Source organism: Carassius auratus, chromosome 43 (genome assembly GCF_003368295.1).
Source record: "Carassius auratus strain Wakin chromosome 43, ASM336829v1, whole genome shotgun sequence".
Classification (NCBI taxonomy): domain Eukaryota; kingdom Metazoa; phylum Chordata; class Actinopteri; order Cypriniformes; family Cyprinidae; genus Carassius; species Carassius auratus.
The window spans coordinates 14,155,935-14,179,298 of NC_039285.1; the positions used below are offsets into that span (position 1 = coordinate 14,155,935).

At 35.9% G+C, this 23,364-nt stretch overlaps 2 protein-coding genes across 2 annotated transcripts; both read right to left on the bottom strand.

Moving 5' to 3' along the window:
• Positions 1-407: 407 nt before the first annotated feature.
• Positions 408-3,691, bottom strand: LOC113061775 (N-acetyllactosaminide beta-1,3-N-acetylglucosaminyltransferase 2-like). Its single transcript, XM_026231209.1, has 3 exons — positions 3,602-3,691; positions 2,377-2,474; positions 408-2,284 (listed from the first exon to the last, which is right to left on the bottom strand). Exon 3 carries the CDS (start codon positions 2,034-2,036, stop codon positions 798-800), a length of 1,239 nt encoding a protein of 412 aa, XP_026086994.1. The 5' UTR covers positions 2,037-2,284; positions 2,377-2,474; positions 3,602-3,691; the 3' UTR covers positions 408-797.
• Positions 3,692-6,072: 2,381 nt separating this feature from the next.
• LOC113061780 (alpha-soluble NSF attachment protein-like) lies at positions 6,073-18,439 on the bottom strand. Its single transcript, XM_026231214.1, has 11 exons — positions 18,218-18,439; positions 16,281-16,360; positions 15,948-16,064; positions 15,677-15,723; positions 9,649-9,726; positions 9,289-9,344; positions 8,844-8,928; positions 8,386-8,490; positions 8,225-8,293; positions 7,511-7,561; positions 6,073-7,345 (listed from the first exon to the last, which is right to left on the bottom strand). The coding sequence occupies exons 1-11, from the start codon at positions 18,313-18,315 to the stop codon at positions 7,244-7,246; spliced, it is 888 nt and encodes a 295-aa protein (XP_026086999.1). The 5' UTR covers positions 18,316-18,439; the 3' UTR covers positions 6,073-7,243.
• Between the last annotated feature and the right edge of the window lie 4,925 nt (positions 18,440-23,364).

Consider the following 23,364-nt stretch of genomic DNA (forward strand, 5'->3'; position numbering starts at 1 on the left):
CAATGTCTCCCCTTTAATTGATTCATTGATTTTATTTCACATATTCTCACATTTCTCTGTTACAGTTTCACCAGTCTCATATTTCCCTATGTGTGTGTGTGTGTGTGTGTGTGTGAGTGTGTCTATTTTGCAACCTTGATGGCTTACAGCTTCATGCTTTCATTGCTGTGCACTTTATTTCTTACATTGATGAATAATTTCTTTTAATTTCACACATTTCCCAAAATTAGCTTTTGCACTGATACACTTTCATTTGTGTGTGTGTGTGTGTGTGTTTTTGTGTGTATAAGTGTGTGTGTGTGTGAATTTTTTTGTCTGTTTTGCACTCTTGATGTTTTAGAGATTCACCCCTTCACTGTTGTGTACTTTTTTTCTGCATCGTGGCTAATTTGTAGATTGTACACACAAAAAACTCAGTATTTTCATATTTTTGCAAATTTCCCATTCATTTCCTATGGCGGGTCTTTTTTGACCCGAAGACCCTGAGTGTGACTATTTTTTTACGACCACTTAGCCTTTTCAAATCCTGTCCCCAATTTTTGGGGGTGTTCATATACCAAGTACTAATAAAGTCACCAGGTTTCGGACCATTCCGATGAAGCTACAATTTAAAAAAAATTTTTTTTTAATATTTCGGGTCAAAAATGACCGAAGAACCCCAGAGGGTTAAGAGGTACTTTAATGCTCTGTACTCGCCCCATGTAGCCCCCAGAAAATTTCACCAGCTTGTTCTTTTACGACAAGGGTTTAATCAACCATAACAGCTGAACATAATGGTGTTTAATAGTTTACAAATATCAGCAGGTCAGCATGGTGCTGTGCATATTTCTCCACAGTCTTATAGTCTGGCCAGGGTCACGTTGGTGCACCAGGAACAGGTCTTTGTGTACACAGGGGTTCTCTCGATCTTCTTCCCGAATGTCAAAGGTCTTGAATCCGTCGTTTTGCGTTGCAGTGATTCCAAGTGCCTTGAAGCACATCCCGTTGTAGACATCATCAATAGGGAAGAAGGGTATGTAAAAGGAGACGTGGTAAAGAGATGGAAGAAGGTTTCCAGAAAACAGGAATCCACCGCCACCAGCATAAGGAAGGTAAGGACCTTCATAGAATGACTGAGGAACATAATATTTGCTTTTAGGGTCCCGTAATGGGTTGCCATCAGATATGATCTGCCCGGTGTACAATGACGTGACCTGTTCAGGCTCCAGAGTCTTTAGATGATTCAGAATTGCTTGAGTGTTAGCAAAAACATCATCGTCACCCTTAAAAACGAAAGATACGTGTGGACAGTTATCAAGCATCCACTTGAAGAACACATGCTCTTTTAGAGTAAGATTGTAAAAGGAGTCCTGAAAATCCCAGACGAGAAGGTCTTGAAACTGCTGTGCTTCAAATGAAACCAGTTTGTCAAGCTTGGGATCATCCGTAGATGATCGGCCCAGCAGAAAGACAGTTCGTACTTGAAGTCCGTTTTCATACAAGCCTCCTCTTCCCCAGGTCTCTCGGATTGCTTGGCGCCTCTCGAAGTTCCTCGGCATAGATTTGATCGCAACAAGGAGGAAGATTTGATCCTCTTCATTCTCTGATGCGCACTTTTCAGGCTGACTGATAAGAAGCGGTGGGTCTCGACACTCCATGCCTCTAAGGAAGTCTCCATAAAGTGGAGGGTACAAATGGACATCTTGAATGTTGGTTTTTATCAACTCAAAACTCTCAGGCTGACAGAGAAACTTGTCATGTGGGTCTTTCTCTGTTTGATTGGCAGTGGAATCAAACTGCCTGAGGAGAGAATGAAGCTTCCGGTTCCAGAAAGCACCATTTTTGGGAATGTCTTTTCTGAAAGTCTCAGAAATTGTAAGGGGTGGAAGTTTATACGGCATAACACTTTTGGTTTTTGTAGTTGTATTTGGAAATGAAGTGATCTTGGCCAGGTCTCTTTGTTTGTGTTCCACACCCTTTAGCTTGGAAAAGAAAAAGACAAGGCAAAAGCTGCTAGCTAGTACTATGACGAGTAATTTCAAATGCTTCTTTTTCATTTTACAACAACTCTGTTAAGAGAAGTGCACTCTTGAGAAGCAAGTAAGGATGTTGCTCTTTACAGGAATGGTGGGGATTCACAAAGAATGTACTTTAAGCACCGTTCTGTCTCTTAATTTGTTCTTGTGGAATCAATGTTACTGTAGCTGATCATATATGTGTTTTTTATAAACATAACAACATGCATCTTCCACTGAATTCAGTTTCTTTGATTAAATTCCCACTGATGTCAAGTTGAGCTGTGAGCCTAGCAGACACAAGAAGGAGTAATGCTAGTGAGTTCACAAAGTGACAGTTAAACAGTTTAGTTGTTTATATAAAACACATTCTTTATCATACCAGATAACACCAGATGACTTCCTTTAAGAAATTCCTGTGGCTTGTGTGTGTGTGAAGAATGCTGTCTGTCACTTACGAAAAGGCTAAGGTGCAGTTCACTGAGAAAAGAAAATTAAAAAATTATTAATTCAACTTCATGTTGGTCCAAACCTGCAAGCATTTATTTCTTCTTTCACTGTATGGACAAAAGAAACCAACAAATTTTTCCAAATATTATCTTTCATGTTTCCGAGAAGTCAGTCAATCAAGCATGGAACAACATGAGGGTAGTTAATGACAGAAATGTAATTTTTGAGTGTACTATTCCTCATAAAATCTTACTGAACCTGAGATAGAGCTGTCAATGCCAACATCACCATACAGAAAAAATATTAGTACAACTAGCATGTTTTTATTGTTTGCATAATTTCCAGACATAATTTTTGTATGTGGATCTAAAATTAAACAACCTTTTAATTTATTGGAAAATTGGTCTTGGGTGATTAATTAAACAGCACAGGTTCTAAGGTGATGTAGCCTACATTAGGACACTGCGTTGAGCTCAGGGAAATAAAATATACAGTCCCTGATAGAAAGTGTGCGCTGTGGTCTATTTCCATACAAGATGGATCATTGAACTTCTGGAGGTATATTCAGAAAGTTATTTGATCTGGCATATGATCTATGAAGTTCAAACCCTATACCCTGATTTGTAGTATACAGCAAAACATAATATTTGCCTCATTTGTATAATGCAGATTTGAAAAAAGGCAGATTGTGGCAGTATCCCAAAGCCTTCATATTTGTATAACATGTATCAGCCATAGTAATCAACTGACATTTCTACCTATCTGTCATGAATTATTAGTTGATTGAAATATTAAACATGCTTCCTAAATATTGAAGAAATAAGAAAATTACGTTTTGATTTCCAAATTTAACGTGAAGGACAGTATGGAATAATTATGGTGGATTGATGCCTGCTGCTTCACTTACTGCTTTGTTAAAAGTGCACATAATATAAAATGCAGCATTATTCATTTCTTAACACCTAAGCTAGACTAAGTCCAAGAAGGCTTGTCAGTCTGTTTTTTCCAGATAATTCCTAAAACTAAATTACTCCATTAAAACAAGGAGACACTAGTTTATAAACTGCACTAATTTTGTATTTTTATGGAAAACTAACAAATTAACTTCTATAACTAAAGCATAGTTTCCACCAAAATAATTAGATAACAGGACTTACCACATGAGCGTCTATTAACTTTCTGAGTCCAAACTGATCGTCTGAACAAAAGTAAACCACTGTGCACTCTGTTTCTTACCAAGCAAAAGCACTAAGTCGACTCCACCTTTATTACATCAGCACCTGTCTGTCTATGACTAGGGCTTATCAGCTAAGACATTTGGGGACTTTAATAAAAAAATATAAATAAAAAATAACTCGTGAGAGACGACTTTATTATTATTATTTTTTTTTAAATCACAAGTTATTTTTATATCTCTTGAATGCTCTTTGCTTCGATGTTCATTGACATATGTGCATTACTTATACAAACATATGTTTTCTTTTATTTTTATTCAAAATATTTCCAAATGTGTTAACTATAATCAGGAAATATCTTGATTCTCAAAAATGCATTTTGCACAAGATTGTCATTTGATCTATAATGGGTTATGGGCAAAGTAGACTACTAGTGTAATCTATTAACTACACATAAAAACCCGACTTTTTACTTATTAACTAACTTTGTATTTAATGTGAATTTAATAACAAACTTGTAAGTTACAAACATTTTAATTTACAGAAAGGAAATAACATTTAGAAAAGTTTTAAACATCTCGAGTTCCCCCTGCTTTGCCTCACATTGCTTTGGTCCACTGCCTGCTCCACTTTTACCTCACCACCACCGACACCGACACACACAGTCCGGTGCGAGAAAACATGTTTCAGTAGGTTAAGCAAATAATAATAACAATCGTCAGGCATCCACAGACCAATACAATTAGTTTGCCTCCTCTATTTTAAAATCCACGAGGTGACACTGTTCGGTTTATTTCATTTAATATAGTTAATCTAATATGAGATCATACTAAGAGTGCCCTTGTTCTCCAGATATTAGCATAACAAATGTGATTTTGATTTTATAAAAAATGAATAAACAAGAAGTTAATATTACGTGCATTTTAGGCACCATATTGCCTGTTTTAGCTCTATTTCACCAACGAAAAAAAAGGTGAAAACTAAGCTAGAGCAGTAACAGCACTAATTGCGTCTTTGAGAAACACACTGAGAAGGTGTTTCCTAATTGAATGAATCCACCTTTTGAACAAATCAGTCACTGATGTAATAAATTATTATTTATTTTTTTTCCCCTCTTTCACATTTATAACGATCTCACTATACAGTTGTGGGAGGGTGTATGTCTAACAGTGTGTATGCCTTAATTTTGCTAGGCATGGTAAATGTTTTTATATACTGTATGCATGTTGTAATTATAACAGTGAAGCAACAACATTGCTATTAAATGTGCTATATAATTAAATAAAAGTTGAAGTTAAGTTCAAATTCCATTGTATTTTGCTGGCTTGATTGTGTAAACAACTTCAAAAACATTGCAAAAAAAAAAAAATTGTTTTGAAGAATATTTTGGTCAATTTAGTCAGCTTTTTCATTGAACCAGAAAGAAACATTGAGAATAAGGATAATGGAACAGTCTCCATGCAGTAGTAAGGCTTTCCTCTCTGTACACATATCCTTAAGTACAATTTTGCCTGTTTTATTGGTGTCCCCTTCAAATCTTGCTCGTTAGAAATGTTTATGTTTTTGTTGTTGTTGAGTAATGTTTCATACATCCAGCCTTTATGGCTCATATATGCAAATATATAAACTAAATATGAATAAAAAATATTAAAAAGGTTTTTTTGTGTGTGTGTGTGTGTGTGTGTGTAATACTATACATTATATTTGCATGTGTGGGTCTTTAAAACTTCCTTATATGTTACCGTAGGCAAATATTTATTCTTAAGTAGACATAATACTTCCTGTTTAACAGAATGTTCTAACAAATGTTTGCTAGAAGTTAGGAGGAAATAAAATGTTTTTAAAATGTTGTAACAGACATACTGTTTTAACTCCTAGGGGATACAAATATTAAAACAAAAATAATGGAAAACAAAAATAAAAACATTACATTTTATTATGTGTGTCCTAATAAGATTGAAAACAAAAATAATACATTCATTTTCTAATGTTTTTGATTCTAATCCTTTAATGATCAATTAACTGATCTTTTAACTTTTCTCCACAAATCGGTTTAGTTCAAAATCCACCACAAATCAACAAACACCATGGAAATAAATATTTAAAGGAGTTATATGATGTTTGCTAAAAAGAACATTATTTTGTGTATTAGGTGTAATGCAATGCGTTTATGTGGTTTAAAGTTAAAAAAAAGTTTAAACTTATATATATATATTTAAATATATATTTTCCACATACTGTACATTATTGTTTGTCCTCTATGCACTGCCTTCTGAAACGCGTCAATTATTATTTTTTTTTTACAATTCTCATTGGCCTGAAAAGCGAGGTGTGCTCTGATTGGTCAGTTATCCAGTGCTTTGTGATTGGCCGAATGCCTCAAGAATGTGATGGAAAGGTTACGCCCCTCGTCATACTGTGATGCATGTCACGATCAAGATATAATGACAATAGACCCTAAATGGATTTATTAATACCAAGTACCAATGATTTAAGTCTGCATGTTGATAATGAGGACCAACAAGCTCACAATGAGTTCTGAAATTTATGAACCCGAGTGCACCATTGAAGAGCGTGTCAAAGAACATTAAAAGCTGGCTCGTGCAAATTTCTACTAATCATCTCCATTATCAATAACTAGCAAAAAAAGAAGCAGAAACTCCAAATGAAAAAGTAGGCTTTATTTCTAAAATAAAACCCCAGCTTTAACTTGTGTTTAGACTGTAATTGATTTACATTAGATTTAAAAGATTAAGCTTAATCAAATATAAAACCCAAATATTTGTATTCTATTAAAGTGCCTTGCAAAGCTCTAGCCAATGTAGGGTTTGGTTTTAGTCCTTTATTTAACAGAGAAATAAACTTTTGTTGTTCATATTCTTTGAATATAAAAAAGCCTAACTTCAGTTTTGTTCTAGCATTTATTAAATGGAACAATTAATTCACAGCAAGACTAATTGTATTATATAATAACCAATGAATTAATTTTTTTTATCCTATTGCAAGAAAGATGGCAACAGGCCTTGTTTTTCCCATTTTGGGGAGTCAATAAAAAATAAAAAAATAAATTCACACTGTATAGGTTGAACCAGTCCTTATTTTACTATTTTTCTTCTCCATATGACAAAAAACAAAAAACAAAAAAAACTGTAATTTTTCAAGATTAGTCCACGCAGGAATCAGCTAGCAAAAAATAGGCAGAGATACAAGGTATGGTATTTCCGGTAAGAATAAAATTTCATATGCCACTACTAGAGAATTGAACAGAATGAACAAAGGCTTTTTGAGCTCAGTAGCGTTTTCTCAGCCAGAGCACAAGGCGTTTCTGAAGCTCGGTGTGCATAGCACCCAATGATACAACTGAAGCTGGTTTCAGCTCTCAAGCCACAATCCCTCAAATCTCATTCAAACAACAGCCTTCCTTTCTTTAGTGTTCTCTGAGGTTTGGCGGTACGGCCGTGTCATAGAGAGAGAGAGGTAAAGCAAGGAAGTTAAGGCACTGAGAGTTGAGTTGGTGGTAAAAGGGAGCGAGAGATGGCGATAGCCGACCATCATACTGAAGTCACGGTGTTAAAGGCACGAGGCAGAGCAAGTGGCAAAGGGGCACAGGTGAGGAAGAGGATCTTAGCGAAGGTCACTTTCATCATCTTGTAAGGATTTCTTGATACAAAGCAGCATGGTGGTGAGCCACTGATCCAGTCGTGAGATGGTATCATACTCCTTTACCTGAAAGAGAAAGAGCTTGTCTTATGTGACAGGAATTTAATGTAAGTCGCTTAACACGTTTTTAGTGAAACTAGGAAGCTATGGTGACACTATGCTTCCAGTGACATGAATATTGTTTAAGATGTTTTATAAGCAACAGATAGAGCAAGCAAGTGCTTGTCTTACAGCATCAGTATAGGCATCCACGTTCTGTTCCTCAAAGGCATCTAAAAGTTTCTGTAAAAAAAAATGAAACAGGCTCATTTTAAACATATATCCATCCATCATCCCTCGGTCAGAACCACAGTGTGTTGCTGTTACCCAACATACTCCACAGACAGAATGGTTTGTTCACAATTCTTTTACTTTACTGACATGATTATTTTAGACAAATGAGAATAAACACTCTCAGCAGGTATCATCTTTTCACTGAATTCAAAATTACAAAAAGCCAATCTAGAATCATTAAACTGGTTTAGTGTAAAACTGGTTTGCTTTGTCAATTAATGATTCACCTCAAGATTGAGAAAATAACATGTTTTTACAAGCTAAAAATACTAAAAATTACTATCGTAAAAATTATATTTTATACTATTATAAAAACCTTTGATAAGACATGAAGTTATATGGAATACTTTAAAAATAAATAAATAAAAACAAATAATAAAGAAATAAAATAAGAAAAAATTAATGAACGAACATATTCATAAATAGGAATAAATTAATGGAGTAAATAAATAAAGAATCAAATAAATTCTACATTTTAACAAAACACCTAGGGTTAGGGGTTCAAATCCTCAGTATAAGCAATGAAATGTTCAAAATGTAGAACACATGTAAAAAAAAAAAAAAAAATTATTTGTTTCTGTGGTCATTTTTTGTGCTGAGATCCAGCCTTACCTTCACCAATTTGCATTCACGTGAATCTGAAAAGGCTGGAAACATTTCCTCATACTTCTGGACAGCAAGCTACAAGGATGGCATTAAAGGACAAGCAATATGAAAGGGAACTGCAAACGACAGCTGTTTTCCATCAGCTGCTTTAAAGATGTGGTTCATACCTTAGCATTCAGCATGTCCACACAGAAGTGACAGAGAGCAGCCTTAAAGAAATAGTCCTTTGCGCTGTATTTCAACAGAGTGCTGTCCATTGCATGTGTTGCAACCTGGAAACCCACCAACACAAAAAAAACTGAATGATAGTGACTGATATTTTACCCGACAGAAAATGCCTGACAGGTAGAGATTATATTTAAGCTTATATTACTTTCACAAGTTCAGCATTTCCCCTACTGAAATTTATTTAAAAAAATAACTGATTGCCTTGATAAAAGTCTACATCTTTCCATATACAAAAAAGGGTATGTTCATTCTTAAAAGCTTCCATTATTTACATATCCAAATCAATACTTGTTACACATGAAGGAAAAATATTTCCATGTAAAACACTGATGATCTTCTTATGGGATCTCCTCTGGGATCAAGGGTACTGAAACCAGACTGACATAGTTTTGTTTACCTGTTCATAGATCTCAGTGGCTTTAGGGTACTGCTCCAGTTGAGCTGCATAGGTGGCAACTTTGAGAAGGCACTTGTTGGCAGAGCTTTGACATCAGAGAAGAACAGACAGATTAGAAACTGTTCTAGATCATGACTCGGTTATGATTACGGAAAGAAACTCCCCCCAAAAAGATCATGTGATAATGAAGATTTGGATCATGTGTCATATGCTTCCTGCAAGGCGGTGTATCTCAATATGGTTAATGTGAAATGGGACCAAAGGTCTTGGCCTTTAGCAAACATGCTTGCTATGCATTACGCACTGATATTGTAATCAAAACCATTCACTGGAGAAGACCTGATTTTATATATAACCTAAATTCTTCTGGTTGTTTCTGTATCATCATTTAGGATTGATGTAAGTCTCAAGCACTAGGAGTAAAAACAGCTTTAAACCATCGTACCTTGTGGACTCCTCGCCTTTATAATAGTCTGCTGCCTGTTCATAGTGAGCTATGGCCTAAGGAAAGGTTATAAAGTACTTTGATTAAATTATAGAATAAAAGTGATAGGTCAGGCGTTTTCAGACTTGTCTCGCAGGTCCCCCAGCCCTGCACATTGTGTATGTCTCCCTCATCTAACACACCTGATCAGCTCATTCGTAGAGAACGCAAAACCTGAATTGGATACGTCCGATAAGGGAGACGTACAAAATGTGCAGGGGCTGGGGTCCTCTGGGATAAGTTTTAAAACTCCTGTGATAAGTTATGCAACCTTGTTTTACAATAGAAAATAATCAGTCAATGTGACAAAAGAAATCTGACCTTGTCAATGTCCACCAGTTCCGTTTCATAAATTTCAGCAATGGTGACGTGGTGTTTCGCTGCAATTGTAAATCGACCCTACAAGATGAGACACATAAAACAACCAGCATCACATTTACAGTCTAGGCATGACTAAATGCATAATTAACATAAAATCAATGATAACATGATTGACTGGCGAAAAAGAGCTTCAATTTCTTCAAGTTCAGCAGGTTAGTTTTAGCTCAAAAACACCACTGCCCATTTTCCTCTACAGAAAGCCATCCGAAATAGTAGAATATATATATGCGCGGTGCGCTTGCGGCATTCTGAATTTTGTGAACGGTTCGGTTCGATACGATTCACTGATGTCATGGTTCGGTTCGGTACGTTTTAGATACAGCAAAATGTAAAAACATCTTAACTTTTCAGAATGTCGCAAGCACACCGTGGGTCATGTGACAAGAACTAACCAATCAGCTTCATCCTTTCCTGTAACAACGTTGAAAGCTCAGCCAAGATGAAGGAACAGCTGATCATAGTTGTATATTGCAATTTCGAAATAAATTTAGTAGCAGAGCTACTGCAAGAGATTTTTAGAGCTGCAAATCAGTTTATCCTTTGCTGAAATTTACGCGTCTCATGGAGAGAGCACGTCATTGTTGCTTAGCAAAGACAGACGCCTCATGAGCGCTTCTGCCCGAATGCTTTGGAAAGGAGGAGAATGCGCCGTGACTAGCATTTTCCACCCGTTTTTAGGCACGATATGTGAACGGCCCCTAAGGCGCTCACTCAGTATGCGATGAAGGCTCATTGCAAAATGTATAATGCATTTAACAGACCAGAAATAGAAGATCCTCCAATAACCAACAGGTCTGGTATTTGAGTGCACTTTGGATTCCCTGTAAACTATAATGGTGATGACAGAATGAATGGTAAATAGTAAGGTCTCATATCCGCGGCTATAACGTAAATGAAGCCTACAGATCGCCGCGGTGATGTCTTTTGCCCTGTTTGAATCCGTTGGAAATGTCGGTCTAAATGCTTCAGGGATAGTTTGTTGCGTGTATGTTTCTCCTTTTTTCGTCTTTTCCCAGATACTGACACAATAAGGTGATGTCGGCATAAATGAGTTGACATGTTTCAAGTATTGTATTCTCGCTGGTGTACCCTATGTCATGTTGCAGATGCGACATACCGTTGTTGTTTTTTTATCCACCACTCTCTTGCCATCATCATTATAGCTTAAAGGGAATACAAAGTGCACCCAAACACCAGACCTGTTGGTTATTGGAGGATCTTTCTGGTCTGTTAAACGCATTGGTCATTTTGCAACGAGCCTTCAGCTCGTACTGAGTGAGCGAGCGCCTGACTGAGTAGCCTAACATAAACATATAACTATAAGTTGGTGTTTTTTTTTTCTTTCGGGAGTGTCAGGGGCGTTGCCTGTTACGTCGTTTGGGTTATATATATATATATATATATATATATATATATATATATATATATATATATATATATATTAGTGCTGTCAAAATGGGGTTTTGCCCCCATTTTTCATGAGCTGAAATCAAAGATCTAAGACTTACTCTATGTACACAAAAAGCCTATTTCTCTCAAATATTGGTCACAAATCTGTCTAAATCTATGTTAGTGACCACTTCTCCTTTTTGCAGAGATAATCCATCCACCTCACAGGTGTGGCATATCAAGAAGCTGATTTGACAGATTATTGCACAGGTGCATCTTAGGTTTGCCACAATAATCTTTGCTGTATTTGTGGTCCAGGGGGTCCAAAAACCAGTCAGTATCTGGTGTGACCACCATTTGCCTCATGCAGTGCAACACATCTTCACATAGAGTTGATCAGGTTGTTGACTGTGGCCTGTGGGATGTTGGTCCACTCCTCTTCAATGGCTGTGTGAAGTTGCTGGACATTGGCAGGAACTGGAACACACTGTCGTATACACCAATCCAGAGCATCCCTAACATGCTCAATGGGTGACATGTCCGGTGAGTATGCTGGCCATGCAAGAACCTGGGATGTTTTCAGCTTCCAGAAATTGTGTATAGATCCTTGCAACGATGGGCCATGCATTATCATGCTGCAACATGAGGTAATGGTTGTGGATGAATGGCACAACAATAGGCCTCAGGATTTTATGCCATCAATAAAATGCACCTGTGTTCATTATCTATAACATACACCTGTCAATACCATAACCCCACCGCCACCATGGGCCACTCGATCCACAAAGTTGACATCAGCAAACCACTCCCCCACATGACGCCATACACAGTGTAACATTAGGAAGTGACGATAAATACTTTTTGTACGCAAAGTAAATAGAAATAATGACTTTATTCAACAATTTGTCTCCTCTGTGTGTCTCCGCATCACCGTATCCCCATTTTGGAGAATATCCGGTGAACGCAAACTACATACGCTCTTCTGTGTATACAGATACGTTTTCTGTTTGTATTTATGCTTTGATTTGAAAGAAAACAGTGCATCCTTGTGGCACGGCTGACACAGAAGAGCGTAAGCAGCTTGCGTTCAGCGGATATTCTCCAAAATGGCGCTACAGTGATGCGAGGAGACAGACATAGAGGAGATGAATTATTGAAAAAATAAATAATTATTTTTGTTTTCTTCACGTACAAAAGTATTCTCATGGCTTTATAACGTTACTGTTGAACCACTAATGGCAGAAGGACTATTCTGACAATGCTTTTCATACTTTTCTGGACCTTCAAAATATAATTTACTTGGCAGTCAGTGGGACAGTCAAAAGCTTCCCAGTTCTCATCCAAAATATCTTAAATTGTGTTCCGAAGACACAAAAAGCTTTTAAGGGTTTGGAATGACATGGGGGTAAAGTGATAAACAACAAAAGTTCAATTTTAGGGATGGAGTAACACTTTAAAAGCGAATTAGTAGACCAATCGTTAAAAAACACAGACTCATTCTAAAATGAAGTAAGGTTTGTAAACAAGGAAACAATTTTAACTATGAACAACACTGACGTGCAGAGCTCACTTCACCTCTGTCCCAGTCAGGGGAAATCTTCTTAATCATTATAAAGCTATGCTTTCCTCATACAGATTGATTGTTATCCCACACAAACGTGTGATTGAACTCAAGGATGGACAGTATTTCACATACATGTATTTAAAATACTTATTTGAAATATAAAATACTATTTTGTATTTAAAAGCCTTTGGCAAAAATCAAATGTAATTAAATGTAATGCATTTAAATACATTTAAGATTAATGTTTTTTTGTAATTTCAAAAAACATAAAATACTTTGTATCAGTCAACCTCTTTATCGGGTTGCTGATTAGTTTAGACACACCCCCTCTCCCCAACCCCAACAATCAACATGTGTTCAGTTATTATGAAAGAATAAAAGAGCACTGAAAAGGGGAAAAATATTGTGAGCCAATCAGTTTTAATAGTTAACTAGCTTGTCAAATATGTTTAAAGCATGTTAGGGCTGGGTGATATTACAATACATATCATGGCAATGATATAAAGTGTGAATCAACTTAAGTTTTTTATAACATTAACATAGACAGGCCTGTTGAGGTAAGCAAATATATCCATGCAGCTTTTAGTGGGCAGGAATTATTGGAATATTAGGAATGGAGAAGGAAGCATGGATTAATGAGTAACTGAATGTGATGTGCTTGGTGAAATTGCACTTATTATAAGTGTGCACGTGTATGTGTCCTCTATAGATTCAGTGGTTGGAGTTGGGTTAATACTCCTTGACAAGTTGGCTACATTTAAACTCAAAACATATTGATCATTTAATAATTGTTGTAATGCTAAAATGTTTGTTTTCAACTTCCAAATAGGTGTCCAGTGATTGATAAATAAGTATTTGATTGACGAATACTGTACCCTAGGTGTTATGTAGGATCATGATTTTGCATACCATTGCATGAATAGATGCCCGACACATAATATATTAATATATTTATGATAAACAATCAAATGATTAATTAGTTGATATGAATACGGTTTCTTCTTATGAATGACTTGTTTGTTATTGAGTCAGTGTTGCTGATGCAAAGTAGGCCCTTCATTACCAGACACCAAGTAACTAAATTAGGACAATGGAGTCATTCGCAAACTGTTAAACATTAAACTTTCTGTTACTTTGAAAATAACCTTCATTTGGGAGATCACAGGGATACCTGAATATTTTATCTGTTAACTGGTTGCATATGTCAGATTTACTGGATGACTCGAGCAGAGAAAAGCTGTTGCTTTCGAACGTTGTTTACTTAGTCAACTGATTGATTTGTCAGTGTATTGGAGCAGGGATAAATAAAAATTTCATGCTCCCTTGTATAAGCATTTTGTAGTATTTTTAAAATACAAAAATACAGTAGTTCATTTTGATACACTTAAAATTAAGGGTTTTGGTATTTTATTTTAAAATGCATTTTGATGTATCTTTGCCCAAACATTGGACAATTCAAGCTGAATCACATACATGCAAATATATGATAATGCACATAGCACTGTGATATGGCTCTATAGATTTCCACAGAAACGAGCGCAAAAACCATTTTGAGAATTTGAAACTTCTGTTTTTGCGATAGCTCTATATATTTTCATAGCCGTATTCGAACAGTAATTGTTTCTCATGGGTACGTTAGGTATTTTCAGCATTTACAGGGGTTAGTTGGTGATTTTTATGAGTTGCTTCTAATGCAGAAATTTAGGAGCAACTCAAAAAAATTAGGGACTTTTTTTTTTTTTTTTTAATTAGGGACTTTTTAGGCAAAGGTAATTTATCTGTGTACTATAATCTAATGGTCAAACACAGCACTGAATCAACATTGGACAAATTAAATGCCTGGAAAATGGATATAAAAGAAGATATAGATGAAGTAGACTGGAAATATGAATGTCTTAAAGCACAAACACAGACAATAAATACAAGGTTTAAATTACTTCAATATAAATGGTTAATGAGAACCTATATAACACCTGTCAAACTTCATCGAATATCCTGTAATATTCCAGATGTGTGTTCTAAATGCTTGGATAACAAAGGTACATTATACCATTGCCTCTGGGAATGTCCAAAAACACAAAACTTCTGGAAGGAGGTTTTAAAATGTATGTCAAATATGTTTGGCATTAAAATTCATATGAATGTAAAACTTTGCATTCTTGGAATATATCCAATGGACATCATACAAACATCAAAACAGATTAAACTTATAGACTTTGGTCTGCTTCAAGCCAGAAGAGCTATTGCACTATGCTGGAAGAGTATGGATGCTCCATCCATGAAAATGTGGATTAAGGAGATATCAAACTGTATCGGATTGGAAAGGCTAACTCATATTGCTAAATGCAAGAGGAAAGACTTTGATCGGCTGTGGGAGCCATACATAAATATCATGTAAACTGGGAATGTAGACCTTACAGAAAAACACTTTGTAAACATTGTCTGTAGCAAATTCATATTATATATAAAAACATTTATTTATATATATATATATATATATATATATATATATATATATATATTATTTTTTTTATTATTATTATTATTTTCTTTACCTTTAAGAAGTGTTAATTGAAGATGTATATGTGAAAAGGTGCAAGTATGTGTACTTGTTCTGTGGTTATAAAATGAGAAAATGACAATAAACATATTGAAAAAAAAAAATTGGGACTTTTTTGTTGTTGTTGTTTTGTGAATAAATTACCGCATTAGGAGCAAACATTTTTTGTGAATACATTTCCGCATTAGGAGCAACTTTTTTTTTGTATTACTGCCCCTGGTTAGTGCACACTAAACCACATGCATGCATTGTGTTAGAGTACCCTCCAGTGGTGCATCAAGTAATTTGCAATCATTTTTCAATTTCTAAAAATTGCTTTGGATATGTTGAACTATTTCCAAAACACCCGCAAATAGATAAACAGAAGTGTCAAAATGATTCTGTAACACAGAAGCAGCTCTACTTTTATTTCAAACACCATCTATAGCCCCCACAGATGTAAGAGAGACTCTTACCATGTCTGTATAGATCTCTATGGCCCTGTTCAAGCAGTTTATGGCTTCTGTGGAGAGTATGACAGACAACTGAACTTTAACCATTTTCAAAGAACTGCATGTAAACAGCCAGATCATTTTTAACACCAACGTAAAAATAACTTGTTTTAGAATATTGAAATAAATGTTTTATTTATTTTAAAAAGCAATGAGTCTCATTCATTAATAACTGTGTGGATTATTTGTATTTATATGCACAGGAGGAAAATTTACAACTGGATGCTGTGAATACCTTGAGGGTCTGATTTTTTAAAGGCATTGCCAGCATCAATGAAGTTTGTGGCTGCGTCATGTTTACTTTGCATCTGCAGGTGTAGAAGAGCTGCTTGGGAGAAAGCGTTTCCAGAAGCTGACAATCACAAACAGCAAAATGCAAATGTTACGATAAATATCACAATACAAATATAATGTGCAACAGACATGTATAGCCTGCAAGCCAAATGAAAAATTATTTCTAATTTAGAAATTAAGTGCATTTTGTTCCATTCATGCATTTAAAATAAGAGGACAAAATAACAAGTAGATTTGTATATTGATTATTAGTATATTGAGTCTTTGTCTTTACCACTCCAGTTCTTGGCCATCTTGAACATGTTTGCTGCCCTTCCATACAGGTCACAAGCATCCTCCATCTTTGAAGAGCCCCTAGCAAAATACATAAATATTAAATACAAAATATGATGATGATTCCTTACCTAATCACATTCCCTAACTCTTAAAAAATAGTGTTATAAAGTGTCCATATATATGGGTCAAAGACAAGTAGTCCCGTTTTGGTAATCCCATTTCCTATTCTTTATCCTGGTTAAAGCACTTTTGTTTCAATCTGTAAGAATAATCATCCAATGTTAAAGGTTAAAGTTAAAGATATTAATATAACTAAGGTGAGTCTGACAGTCTTATGTTTTTTATTTGACAGCGATTTCACATTTCTTGTTTGTATGAAGGCTAAACACAAATAAAAGGTGAACACTAATTAATTTGTACCATTTTTATTTCTAAAATGTTACATAGTTTTAAACGAGGAGGTTACATAGACTTGATAAATTCATTTTTCAGACATTTGTAGGTACAGACATCCATTTTGGCAGTTTTTCTGAGATTTATTGAATATTGTTCATATACATTCAGCCCTACATTGATGTAACAAATACACACACACACACACACACACACATATATGGGTCAAAGACGTTAAGATGTCCGCATCTAAAGAAATGTACAAAAGTGATTTTGTTTCCATAAAAAGCACATTAAATGTAAGTAAAATGTCTACTTTTAAGGTTACAAATAGTTTTTGGAGAATAAAATGTCAAAATTTGGTTGAAATAATGTTACATTGTCATTCAGTGTAACACAATATTTATGCAAAAATTCAAACAACATGCTTATTCTGACGTGTACATATTAAAATACCTAAAAGAATAATGGAGCATACTAAATTGAGCATACTATTATTGCGTTTTAAATTAGTAAAAAAATTTACTGACAAATGGGCAAAACCTGGGATAGTGGCAAATTTTAAAAATGTAAAATTACAACTCATTAGTATTTGGGGTGAAAGTAATTTGTCTTTTAATATGTCATAAATAGATTTTTGTTGCAAATATGCCTGACAAGATTGTTACACTGAATGACATTTTACTGGGTGTCTTCTGTTAATTGGGGGGAAATGTATGATATTTATTTTTTGCTCAGAAAAACTAAAACAAAATTGCAATTAAATAAAACAGAAAACTTTTAGCATTTTGTTGGGGGAATCCTACAACAGTTTAAAGCAGTATTACACTTTTTTTATGCTTAAACACTTTTTCGTCTTTGACCCATATGTGTGTGTGGGTGTGTGTGTGGGTGTAAAAGATTAAACAACATACTTATTATGAACTGTACTTATTAAAATATATGGAACTATATTTATTTATTGTTACATATTGCTCAGAAATAAGGAAGTAAATTTGTTTTTTGTTTACCATATAATGAATATTGACTGTTTTTCAGCTGTGAGGTTTTCTACAGTCCAAGCAGAACACGCAGGTTAATGTGTTCATGTTTGTCATGTCCAGTGTCAGCTGACTCCTAGCAAAGCCTACAATTACATTTTCACTTTCATCGCCTGACTATTTCATCATCAGCTTTATGGAAGCATAACGCCAGATCACATGACTAACGTAAGATCTCAACTTCAACTATATACACATTTAAGAATAGATTTATACAGACACGATATATGTGATGACAATTTTTTAGGTTTAACTGTGTTACGAACTCAACAAAACAAATAGAAATTAAACATACAGACATTTACAATTCAATGTGGTTTCAATCTGCACATCCAAACAATCTCTCATTTGGCAGGAAAAATAGTTTTTAGACACTTTTGCCAACCCTGATAATCACTTATATAAAGTTTGTGTTTTACAGCTAACTGACTAGCATGCTAAGTTAACTATCTGTTTGCCCGGGTTGGCTTGTCGGCAGTCTGTTAAAAGTTATAAAACATACCCAAACAGAGAGCCAAAGAAAGACTGCGAGGATTTCACTTTCTTCTCGGCTTCAGCCATGAGAGCCGTGGCCTCTTTTTCTTTCCCGGAGTTATCCATGAATATTGTTTACAGTTTAACTTTAGCAGCAGACTCTGAAATCCAGCCACATCAACACATCTCTGAGGAAACGTCCGACACGTCCGTCTGCTGCCTCCTTTCAAAATAAAAGTTAAGTTGAGTTTGGCCAAAATATATATATATATGTTTAAAGAAAAACAAGAACAAGCAATTAATATTAAAAATGTTTATATGTATAAAAGCAGCATATATACTTTTGATATACAATGATACAATCTTAACTTCATTTTATCTTTTAATTTGACTTTTATCCAAAAAACTTGTTTACAGTAAAAGTCTGACATAAAAAATATATAATCAGAAAAATCTGACATTAAACAGTTCATATCTTCAAACAAAATTCCTATTATTGTTATTTTAAAGTTTGCAGCATATGCATTTTATGGCTCATATAGTATAAAAGCGAGAATATGGAGGTTTCTCCATTTTATTGCAGGTAAATTTGGTGCAGTTGATATTTATTGGACATTTACATCTGCATTTCATTTAGTCATTTAGCTGACGCTTTTATCCAAAGCGACTTACAAATGAGGACAATGGAAGCAATCAAAAACAAAAGAGCATTGTGAATTGTGAAATTGTGATTAAATGATGGGTTTGCTGGAACCACAAGCAGTTCTGTCTTGGCAAGGTTGAGTTGAAGGTGATGGTCCTTCATCCAGCAAAAAATGTCTGTTAGACAAGCTGAGATGCGAGCAGCTATCGTTGGATCATCAGGATAGAATGAGAGATAGAGTTGAGTGTCATCAGCATTACAGTGGTATGGAAAGCCATGTTTCTGAATGACAGAACCTAATGATGTCATGTAGACAGAGAAGAGAAGTGGTCCAAGAACTGAGCTTTGAAGCACCCCAGTAGTTAGATACTGTGGCCTGGATACCTCACTTCTCGAAGATACTTTGAAGGACGAATCTGACAGATAAGACTCAAACCAATGGAGTGCGGTTCCTGAGATGCCCTTTGCCAGTAGGATTGACAGGAGGATCTTGTGGTTAACTGTGTCAAAAACAGCAGACAGATAAAGCAAGATACGTATTGAAGATTTGGATTCAACAACTGAGAGCAAGGCAGTCTCAGTTGATTTTCCACTTCTGAAGCCAGATTCGAGGAGACGAGACAGCTCGTTAAAAAATTTTTGCAATGAAAGGAAGAAGGGAAACTGGTCTTTAGTTCTCTAAAAGAGATAGGTTAAGGGTGGGTTTTTTTAAGAAGTGGAATTATACAAGCCTGTCTAAATGATGAGGGAACAACACCAGTGCAGCCAACGAACAGGATGCGGCCGCTAGAAGAAGCCGCCGCCCCTGGCGCCCCGGACCAAAAAGGGACATGTTTTGGGGAGAGCTGAGTGACCATTTCTTCCAGATGCTTCCAAGCTACCACTTGTACTCTGGCACAATACATAGACTATGTTGTTTGAAAAAGTGGCTTGCCATTCACAGTTGGTGAAATGGTAGAGGAGGACACTCAGCCACAGCCTACCCAGCCCACTAGCATCACCTTGTCATTTCCCATTATTATTTCAGTGACCCACCTGCCTCAGAATTCCTCACTAGTTCTTCCCCCCTTTTCAACATGTCTGCCACAAACCCAGAGCCAGTTCCAACCTTGTTGATAAAACAAGCATATGCCAGTTAGGTATGATTTGAAGCATAGCTGCTGGTTTGAGCTGGTTTAAGATGGTCCATAGCTGGTTATGGGTTGGTCATGTGCTGGTCCAAAGCTGATCCTAAGCAGGAGCTAGTTGCAACATGCTAGTTGCTCAAACTAGCTCATAACTAGCTAAGGACTAGCTTGAACCAGCTCAAACCTGCTTAAACTAGCAGCCATTCTTTAAAACATAACCAGCATATGCTGTTTTTTTTTTCAACAGGGAAAGCTAATCAAAGACCTAAAGCCTGAGCAGAGTCCAGCTCCAACTTTGGCCTCTGAGCCCTGACCCTTTGGTTACCCTTGGCTCCGTGATCCGTCAGTTTCACCGGTGTCTGTCATTCCTTGGACTCCACTGGGCGCCCTGGCCCTCTGGCTCAGCCTTGGTCAGTCATCATCAAGCCTGCACCACGTTCTTCCAGACCACTGACCCCTGGCTCCCTCTGACTCCCTCTGGTCTCCTCCTTCTCTCTTATTAGCTCAGCCCCGGCCTGAGCCCTCTGTCAATACATCCATGGTCACACTCCATCCCTCCTCAGTTGGACTTGTTATGGCGTGAGGACACAATTTTGTTATTCTGATTGTTAATTAAAGTTGACAGCTGCATTTAGATCTTGGCTGAACTCATCGTTTGCTGCAACCTATCACTGACAATTGTGAGTAGAAAAACGTATAGTACAATATGAGTCATTTTGAATGACTAGCAGTATAAAACATGTTTTTTGTGTGTGTACTTGTAAAAAAAAAAACTGGTTTCACAGAAAAACACACATGTAACAACCTAAAGGTGATTCGTTTTAGAATTATACTAAAATGCTTTTTACTTACTTAAAAAGTGTGACGAATCAGAGGAAATAAAGTATTTTTAACAAAGTTCTGATCATGTTAATAATTTAGAGGCTTTAGAAATTCATGTATCAAATATTAAACGATAGGCTTTATAAGGTTAATATTTTGAAAGCAAGATAAATGGTGCTGAATTGTTTTTATCTGAAAAGAAAAAAAGGTAACTTTTACTCCAGATTGAAAGTTGTTTATGCTTTTATGTTTGAGGTAGTGCAACCTCTGTAAATGTCCACCAGAGGATGTGCTCTGCTTATGTACAGTAACACTAACCTGGGCTAACATGCAGTTTATGGGACATCTTTGTGAGGAATTCCCCATGTAGGCATGTGATGCACATGCAGACCCCTGTGTGCTGGTCTGTGAGAGGGAATCCCGGCATGGAGGAGGTGTCCACAACATGTACAAATATTGTGCATGTTTGCTTGTCTCTATGGTTGCTATGTAATCAAGAGACTGCCATGTGTTTGGAGCCTTTATGTAACTCTTTTTTTTTTTTTTTTATGTCTCATAGTTCACATAGAGAGACTATTGTGAACACATTAATATGCTTGGTAAGGGGCTTATGGAAAATTATATGACATTACTTCCTAAGGGAATATTGTTATGCTGACACATTGACTAAAACATTTTATCTGTTCAGTATATATATATATATGTATTCAAATACTTTAACTACCCAGTTTTGTTTACGGGAATTGTTAGGAGTTTCAGTATAAACTGCAGAAGATTGTAATGATTTATGTTTACTTGCTCAATTTAATTTATGAGGTGGATCTCAAATGCTTGTATGTTCACACAGCCTCTGTCACCACACACGCACAAACTTGCAGGGTTCAGGATTAAAACCAGCCCTTAAGAAAAGTCCAAATAGGGAGATGTTAACGTTTTCCATAAAGTCACGGTGTCAAAACCCTGAAATGAGACTTTAGGAAACTTAACGGACCCAAGGAAAAGAGATATTAATAACTCCTTCAAGCCCATCCCACCACATTCTTCACCACTGAGTCACATTGTAAACCAGCAATGAAGTGATGGGTGGATTGCCACTGTTTCTCATTTGTGTTTCTTTCCACTAAGAAATTGAGGAAAGAAAGAGGGAGATACCCTTCCTCTCTTTCTTCACAAACCTGAAGGGTTACACGCACACATACACAAAATGCTTTCACAGGTTGTGGGGTTGTATGAGGGAAGAGGAATAACTCAGGCATTGAGTAAGATGTGAAAAAAGTTATAACAGCCTCTGGAATGATGAAGAGCTGGAAAGTATAAGCCAACAGAGGAACGGGTGGTTGTGCTGGAAGATGGAAAATGGTGGTATGGGGTTTTGGCAGGGAGATCTGTGACTCACTGTTTATCTGGCCTGTCACCGAGCAACTGTACAGCATATGTGTGCACAACACTGCAGCCTTTTTGCCTGCCTTTCCCAAAAATTCTAGATTTGTAAAAGGCTTTTTCCATAGAGAGGATACCAAATGGGCTTAAACTTTCAAAAGTCTGTTTTGTATTTTCTCAAGGAGAAAATGTTAAATGTCAACCCATTGACTTTTTAAAATGAAATACTATATAAGTACATTTCTATTTATTTTGAGTGAGGTTTGAATAACCCTGTAAATGAAATTTTGCTGAAAAATATATTTGACTTGTTGAATTTTGTTGAAAAAATATTTTTTCTAGCAATAAACATTACAAAAACACAAACATTAAATTAAATAATAATGAAAAGCAAATAAAAGAAAACACATTATGAGCTAGCTAGTTTGGTGTAAAACAGTAGGGATGGGTAAAAAATACTGATTAATCGATTCTCATTTTTACTGAACGATACCGATTAGTTGATTAGTCTAGTCTGTTTTCAGTTAATGAGCAGAACACTGAAGGGCTACTCCCATCCAATATATCGCAATAAGTTTTGTGCTTTTGTACTTTTAATATGAAACGAAACAGTCTCAGGTTTCGAATTCACCTTTTTCTTTTTTCTTTTTCCGGTTCATTAGCCGCTATAGGTAAATAACGAGGAGAATAACAACGTGCAGTAAACAGTAAAACTGTTTGCACTACAAACCAATGTGATCATAATTAAGATAATACGTTAAAATAATATTATAAAACACACCAACTTTCAATACCAAGCAGCAAAATGTTTTGTTCAGCTAAAAATAGCTGGACGGAGTGGATGCAATTGAGACCGGAAGCCAGACCCATAGAATTTACAAATGGCCCTCTTTTATGACAAGAAAAAGGTGGATTGCAAAATGCAAACAATAAATGCCGTTTTGGCGCTGTTTAATGTTCACAGATCGCTGTAGCCTCAGTTCAACAGTCGCGGCAGTGCGCGGAGCACGTGAACTAATAATCTCCTCCACATTAATACCAGTGCACGAAATAATCATGACTAAACATCCGAAGGTAAGTTAAAAGAAAAAATAAAATTTTACAATCCCTATCATGTCTCTTGTAATCGCCCGTGCAACGTCACATTTACCTCATAAAAAATATTCAGTGACCATAAACATATTTGTCAGAAAAATAAACTGT